General features: G+C 51.1%; 1 protein-coding gene across 1 annotated transcript; it reads left to right on the top strand.

The window, feature by feature from the left end:
- Positions 1-1,221: 1,221 nt before the first annotated feature.
- Positions 1,222-6,963, top strand: LOC140134568 (uncharacterized). Its single transcript, XM_072154972.1, has 2 exons — positions 1,222-2,306; positions 5,778-6,963. Exons 1-2 carry the CDS (start codon positions 1,400-1,402, stop codon positions 6,374-6,376), a joined length of 1,506 nt encoding a protein of 501 aa, XP_072011073.1. The 5' UTR covers positions 1,222-1,399; the 3' UTR covers positions 6,377-6,963.
- Positions 6,964-7,605: the final 642 nt, after the last annotated feature.

The following is a 7,605-nucleotide window of genomic DNA, read 5'->3' as shown; positions in this document are numbered from 1 at the left end:
CACAAAATTTGTGCTGAAAAAACCTGACTCAGCTTATACTCGAGTCTATAAAAAAAGTTGTACTCACCTTTCCAACACCTTCTGTAGGTTCTCTTTTTGCTGCCAATGCTCCAGTGCCTCTGCGGGTCCTCTTCATGTCCATCCTATCCTCTTCCGCTCTTCCTCAGATCAATTGACTGCTCTTCGGGTCCCCCCGCGATGCTGGCGGCTCAGAAAGAATTACGTTGCCAAGCGGCTGACGTCATTGTGTGTGCTGGCTGATCACAAAGACCCGAAGAGGAGCCGAATGACCGGAAGAGGACAGAGGAAGACCGAAGGGAAGAGGATCTGAAGCAAAAAGGGGACCTATGGGGGGGGGTCTCAGAAAGGTAAGTACAGTGTTATTTTATTTTTTTCAATTAAAAGCTCAGCATACTTGGGGTGGGTGCTGGCAGGCTATATACTAGAGGGGCTGGCTTGCTATATACAACAAGGGTGCAGGCTGGCTATATACTACGGGGCTAGCAGGCTGTATACTACAGGGGGCTGACAGGCTGTATACTACAGGGGGCTGACAGGCTGTATACTACAGGGGGCTGGCAGGCTATCTACTACAAGGGCTGGCAAGTTATATACTACAGGGGCTGAAAGGCTATGTACTACAGGGGATGGCAGGCTATATACTACTGGGACTGGCAGGCTATAAACTAGATGGGCTGGCAGGCTATACACTACAGGGGCTGGCAGGCTATATACTGTTGGGGCAGGGGCTGGCAGGCTATATACTGTGGGGATGGCTCTCTATATACCGCAGGGGCTGGCAGGCTATATGCTGGGGGTAGCTTGCTATATAGTGGGGGGGGGGGGGGGCAGGGGCTGGCTATATACTGCATGGGTTGGCAGGCTATATAGTGGAGGGGCGGGGCTGTGACTAATGCATTTCCCACCCTTGGCTTATAATCGAATCAATAGTTTTTTCCATTTTTTTGTGTTAAAATTAGGACCTCAGCTTATACTCTGGTCGGCTTATACTTGAGTATATATGGTACATATTGGGGCCTTATGTCTATGTATTAAACAGTAGAAACTTTGCTTTTAATGCTCACTAAGTAATGCGTAATGTTCCTTTGAGGTGCTGTTGGGACACTGACCATTTTCTGCTGAATTCAGCTCTTAGGAAACTAATGAAATAAAGGAAGCGATGGAAGGGAACGCAGTGTAATGGAATCAGCTCATGACAAGGGGAGTGAATAAGCGGAGTTGTTGTTGAGGTCACACAGAGTTTAGATGGGAGGGGGATTGTTTATGTTAGAGCAGGTGAGTACGTGCAGGGAGGTGGGACATATGATTTAAGAATCATAACTGGAATCAAGTACTCACCATTTTGGCTGGAGAAAGCTGACCAGAAAGTTTTTTCAGCATGGATCCGGGTCTGATGGAGAAGGTGCGGCAGGCAGTGGCCTTGAGGGGCACTGCATGGCTGGAACAGCAGCTGGATATTACGGGGGAGTCTGTCCTGTCTCCGGCGGAGGAGACCCCCAGACCACGGAGGAGCAACCGTGCTCGCCCTCCATCTCGATTGAGTCCTGAGCTGACGTCCCGGTCCCGGCGCCGCTGTCGGAGCCCCAGCAGGGACCCTCCCGCCTCTTCTCTGAAGCGCCCCGCTAGGGCAGAGAATCAGCCGGCGAGGAATCCGAACTCGCGGGCGGGACTGGGACCGCGGAGTGGGACGGCTGTCAACATCCCGGCCACCCGCGATCGTCGAGGAGAGACCTCCAGGACGGCCCGCCAGCCTGCTGATGTGCCGAGCAGTGGTGGAGCTCGGCGTGCTGCGGGAGGAGAGAGCCCAGCCGTGTCGCCGCGATCAAGTGGTTCCGGGGGCCGGCCTTCCAGGACGCCGGCAGCTAACGCTGCGCAGGTAGCACGTCGCCACGGAGTTGGTGAGCGAGGACACGCGGGCTGCAGGAGCGACCAACCGGAAGTGGCAGCCCGTCGGCCATCTTGCGAATGGCAGCTGGAAGAGGAGGTTCCGGAAACGGGGGAAGGGGGGTGGAGCCCCTCCCCTTGTGACGTCAGCGATGACATCTTCCGGGATGTTGACGGAGGCGAGGGGCGGTCCCCGCCTCTCGAACAGAATTGGCCGCAGGAGGCTGAAGAGGAGGAGCAGACGGAGCGGCGGCCGCGGTCGGCGGTGGCCTGCTCTCGGGCGAGCGGATCAATGGCAAGAACGGGCTCCAGGGTCGGGAGCCCTGGATCGTCGGCAGTTCCACGAGGAGGATCGGCTCTGCATGCTACGCCCGCTGCGGCCGGAGCCGCGGCGCGGTCAGGTGAGGTGACCACCCATGCAGTCAGCGTGTTAACCGGGGGTGGGAATTTTTCTAGGGATAGTTTACAGCGTTTGTTGCTTAGTGTGCAGGAGGTATTGGGGTCAGGGCAGGATGCGGTGGCGGATTCCCCGGTAGCTGTATGGAGAGACCCAGGGTGCCCTGAAGGGAGGGAGTTAGCGGTAGTCCCGGTAGTAGCCAACAGGGATAATAGGGAGCCGCCTGCTTCAGCAGTGGCCGCTCCTAGTGCCACGGTTGAAGATGTTCGCATGGCGGACAAGGCGCGTTGCGAAGTATATATTTGCTATGCTGGCCCTTTGGGCTCTCACTTGAAGCTGGAGGTTAGGGAGAAGATTTGGCGGGGGGAATACATAGAGATATTTTCCCTTTTGCCCTTGGATAAATTTAATTTGGAAAGGGGTAGGCCAGACGAGAGCAAAAAGGAAGAAGAGGAGCGGCGGAGGTATCGCTTGATACCTCGCACATTTATGAATTGGTTCCAGGCCTTTGCCATCTTGGCTTCAGTTATTGGTGAAAAGCAGCCCGAACATTGTTCGGCTCTGTTTTGTTACATGGATGTAATTGGGGAAGCATACAAAGTATACGGGGGCACGGCCTGGCTACGGTACGACGAACAATTTCGTCAACGGAAGGCCACCCGCCCATCACTCGGCTGGGAGCAGAAAGATATCAATCTTTGGATGGGATTGATATCAGCCCCGCGGTCCGGACAGTCCTTTCGGGAGTCAGTCGGGGGCTTTGGAGCGCCCTCAACCCGTCCGGCAGTTGCAGGGAAGGGTTGCTGTTGGCAATTCAACGAGGGTCATTGTAAGTTCGGCAATGACTGTCGCTTCAGACATGAATGTTCAGGTTGCGGAGGGGCGCATGGTTTGTCCAGATGTTTTAGGAAGGGAAAAGGAAAGCAGGGGGAGATTGAAGCGAAGAGGGGCGACTCCAGTGAGGGTGGAAAGGATGCGGCCGTATCTAGAAGCGTACCCAGACAAGGGGGTAGCGGGGTTTCTCACTGAAGGTTTTAGTACCGGATTTCCCATCCCTTGCATGTCCGCAAGGACAAAAGGGGAACCACTTAATTTGGTTTCAGCTAGGTCTCATCCGGAGGTGGTAGAGGCCAAGTTGAGTAAGGAAGTTGAGTTGGGCCGGATGGCAGGCCCCTTTTGTTCTCCTCCGTTAGAGGAATTATGGGTGTCCCCGTTGGGAGTTGTCCCCAAGAAGGAGCCTAATAAGTTTCGGCTCATTCATCATCTGTCCTACCCCTATGGTGGTTCGGTGAATGATGGGATAGCTGAGGAGCTGTGTACTGTTTCTTATACCTCTTTTGATGCAGCACTGGGTTGGGTTAGACGTTATGGGAAGGGGGCCTTGATGGCGAAAACAGACGTGGAGTCTGCCTTCCGTCTCTTGCCGGTGCACCCGGATAGTTTTAAGTTTTTGGGCTGCAAGTGGGGGGGTCAGTATTTTGTGGATTTGTGCCTTCCTATGGGGTGTTCAGTTTCATGTGCCTATTTTGAGAAGTTTAGCTGTTTTGTTGAGTGGGTGGTTAAGAGGGAGGCACAAGTGCAGTCAGTGCTGCATTATTTAGATGACTTTTTGTTGATTGGCCCGCCATCGTCGTGGGTGTGTTCACTGTTGCTGCAAACTATGGAGCGGGTTGCCAAGAGCTTTGGCATCCCTTTAGCTCCAGAGAAGACTGAGGGCCCCTGCACCGAGCTCAAGTTTTTGGGGATTGTCATTGATTCAGTTAGAATGGAATCTAGATTGCCCGAGGAAAAGTTGCAGGAGATTCGGAGGGAGGTTCGGGATGGGTGCCGCTCGCGGAAAATAAGGCTGCGAGATTTGCAATCATTGATAGGTCGTTTGAATTTTGCTTGTAGGGTTATGCCTATGGGGAGGGTTTTCTGCAGAAGGTTGGCTATGGCCACGGCTGGTGTGCGTCACCCAGACCATTTTGTCACTTTGTCGGCTGATTTGCGGGCAGATTTGAGGGTTTGGAATGAGTTTTTGGACAAGTACAATGGGAGATCTGTGTTTCAGGAGAGGCCAGTGTCCAACGGCGAGTTGGAGTTGTATACGGACGCGGCCGGTAGTTGCGGGTTTGGCATCTATTTTCAGGGTGAATGGTGTGCTGAGGGTTGGCCGGCATCGTGGATAGAGAAGGGCTTGGTGTCCAATTTAGCATTACTGGAGTTATTCCCGATTTTGGTTGCGACTGTGGTATGGGGAGAGAGACTAAGGGATAAGAAAGTGCGTTTTCACTGTGACAATCTTGGGGTTGTTCAGGCGATCAACAGCCAAACCGCCAATTCTCCACCGGTGGTAAAGGTTCTACGGCAGTTAGTGTTGAGGGGATTGGAGCTGAATTCGCATTTTGTTTCGGTTCATGTACCGGGCGTGAATAATAATGTGGCCGACGCTTTGTCTCGTTTTCAGTGGGAGCGGTTTCGAGAATTGGTACCGGATGCCGAGGATCGGGGGCACGCCTGTCCAGGGCACTTGTGGAATCTGGTTTGAGTTTGGGCTTGGATTTGGTAAGGTATTCGGTGTGCGATGCTACGTGGTCTGCGTACAATGGCATCTGGAGTGAATGGGAAGGCTTGGTGAGTGCGTTAGGCCAGGTCCAAAGTAGGTTAGAATGGGAGTCAGCTTTACTTTTTTGGATTGGGGATTCTTTTGATGGTGGCAGCTCGGCTTCAGCTATAGCTAAACGGATGTCAGCCGTAGCATTTTGGTTCAAGTTTCGAGGGTTAGATGATTACACGAAGTCTTTTGTGGTTCGTCAGGCTGTAAAGGGCTTTAAAAGATTGAGAGTTGTCAGGGACGCTAGGAAACCAGTTACATTTTCCTTATTAGGGGATTTAGTGGGGGTTTTAAGGGAGCTGTGCTGGTCAGATTTTGAAGTGATTTTATTTAAGGTAGCATTTATTTTGGCTTTCTTTGGAGCCTTTCGCATTTCTGAGCTAGTAGCGCCTAATCGGAAGACGCCGGGTGGGTTATTGGTGACCAACGTTCGTGTGGAGGATAGAGTGATTATTTGTTTTCTGCCCAGATCTAAAACGGATCAGGCTGGAAAGGGGGCAGCTGTACGGCTGGCCTCCTTGGATGGCTCCGCGCTTTGTCCGGTGGCTAATGTGGTAGAATTTTTGAAGGGGAGACCGGTGGTGGCAGGGCCTTTGTTAGTGCATTTTGATGGGTCATTCTTGTCTCGGTTCCAGTTTGTCACTATTTTTCGTAAAGCCTTAGGCATGTTAGGATTGGAGCCGATGGCATACAGTTCCCATTCGTTCCGGATAGGGGCAGCCACCGAGGCTTCTAGGTGGGGGTTGAGTAAGGAACTGATTAAGCGTTTGGGAAGATGGGAATCGGAAAGGTTCCGCCTTTATGTTCGCCCACACCTGGTGGGTTAAAAGGGGGGAACATCATTACACCGGTTCTTTATGTTTGTTTATTGTTTTTCAGGTTCGGATCCGTGTTTACTGTGGATAGCCGGTCATTCCTTTGTACATTGGGGAGCTTTAAGAGCAGACGTACGGCCAGCAGGAAGGCAGCTTGGCTTTGCAGCGTCTGAGGTACAGGTGCGGTGGATAGGACAGAGGGGATTGTTGTGGTCCCGTTTGTTGCCAGAGATTCAATTTCGAGTTGGGCTGGATAGGCCACCTAATATATTAGTTATTCATGCTGGGGGTAATGATATGGGGATCAGGTCATCGTGGGCCCTATTGCGTGACATTAAGTTAGACCTTTTGCGTTTGTGGACTACATTCCCGGGTATATTAATTGTGTGGTCTGATATTGTTCCGCGCTCCAAATGGCGGCATGCGCGCTCGGTTAAGAGAATTAATAAAGCAAGGATTAAGGTGAACAAGAAGGTGGGCAAATTTGTAGCGCGGAACGGGGGTATTGTGGTTCATCACAGTGAGCTAGAGGAGGGTGGCAACATGTATCTTAGGGATGATGGCGTTCATTTAACCGATGTGGGATTAGATTTGTGGCTTCTGGATGTACAAGACGGAATTGATAGAGCCCTAGGAGTGTGGGGAGCGGCGGCGTGTAAGTGAGTTACACTCGCCGCTTTGGCAGGGGAGGAGGGGGCTCTCGAAGGCAAGGCGTTTTAAAGTAGAGAAATTGGAATTAGGATTCCAGTTCTTGGGAATGTAAGTTTACAGTTAAGCTGGGATAAGCACCCAGCAGGTTGGATATATTCCTGCGGGCAAGGACCCCAGGATGGGTTTTAGGTCTTCAACAAGGGGTGCCTGCAGGTTTGGTGATCGACGACCGCAGGCAAGTTGAGACCTGGGAAACAATGTTCAGGGAAAGCGCCTTCGAGGACCCCTCCAATTTTTTCCTTTCCTGTAAAATAAATAAAGTTGGCCGCTGTGGCCTTTTTCTTCCACCTATGATGGAGTACTGGTGTTTATTTAATGAGGTGGAAAGGGGGAGTTTTCATGGGATATTATTGTCGCAGCGGCAGTTTCACTGTCCCTAAGTCAAGGAAGCGATGGAAGGGAACGCAGTGTAATGGAATCAGCTCATGACAAGGGGAGTGAATAAGCGGAGTTGTTGTTGAGGTCACACAGAGTTTAGATGGGAGGGGGATTGTTTATGTTAGAGCAGGTGAGTACGTGCAGGGAGGTGGGACATATGATTTAAGAATCATAACTGGAATCAAGTACTCACCATTTTGGCTGGAGAAAGCTGACCAGAAAGTTTTTTCCCACCCGCCCGCCCTAATTGTAAGGTGCTTGTTTTTTGAGGTTTACAAAAAAAAAAAAAAAAAAAAAAAAAAAAAAAATATAATAAATGAATAAAGAAATAATAGAAGAATTTTGTTGTATTTAGGATGACTAAGTTTTATTTGTCGCAGCGGCAGGGGAGGAGGGGGCTCTCGAAGGCAAGGCGTTTTAAAGTAGAGAAATTGGAATTAGGATTCCAGTTCTTGGGAATGTAAGTTTACAGTTAAGCTGGGATAAGCACCCAGCAGGTTGGATATATTCCTGCGGGCAAGGACCCCAGGATGGGTTTTAGGTCTTCAACAAGGGGTGCCTGCAGGTTTGGTGATCGACGACCGCAGGCAAGTTGAGACCTGGGAAACAATGTTCAGGGAAAGCGCCTTCGAGGACCCCTCCAATTTTTTCCTTTCCTGTAAAATAAATAAAGTTGGCCGCTGTGGCCTTTTTCTTCCACCTATGATGGAGTACTGGTGTTTATTTAATGAGGTGGAAAGGGGGAGTTTTCATGGGATATTATTGTCGCAGCGGCAGTTTCACTGTCCCTAAGTCATGATATT

The sequence above is a fragment of the Engystomops pustulosus genome, chromosome 6 (assembly GCF_040894005.1).
Source record: "Engystomops pustulosus chromosome 6, aEngPut4.maternal, whole genome shotgun sequence".
Lineage (NCBI taxonomy): Eukaryota > Metazoa > Chordata > Amphibia > Anura > Leptodactylidae > Engystomops > Engystomops pustulosus.
This window is presented reverse-complemented; position numbering and strand designations above follow the sequence as displayed.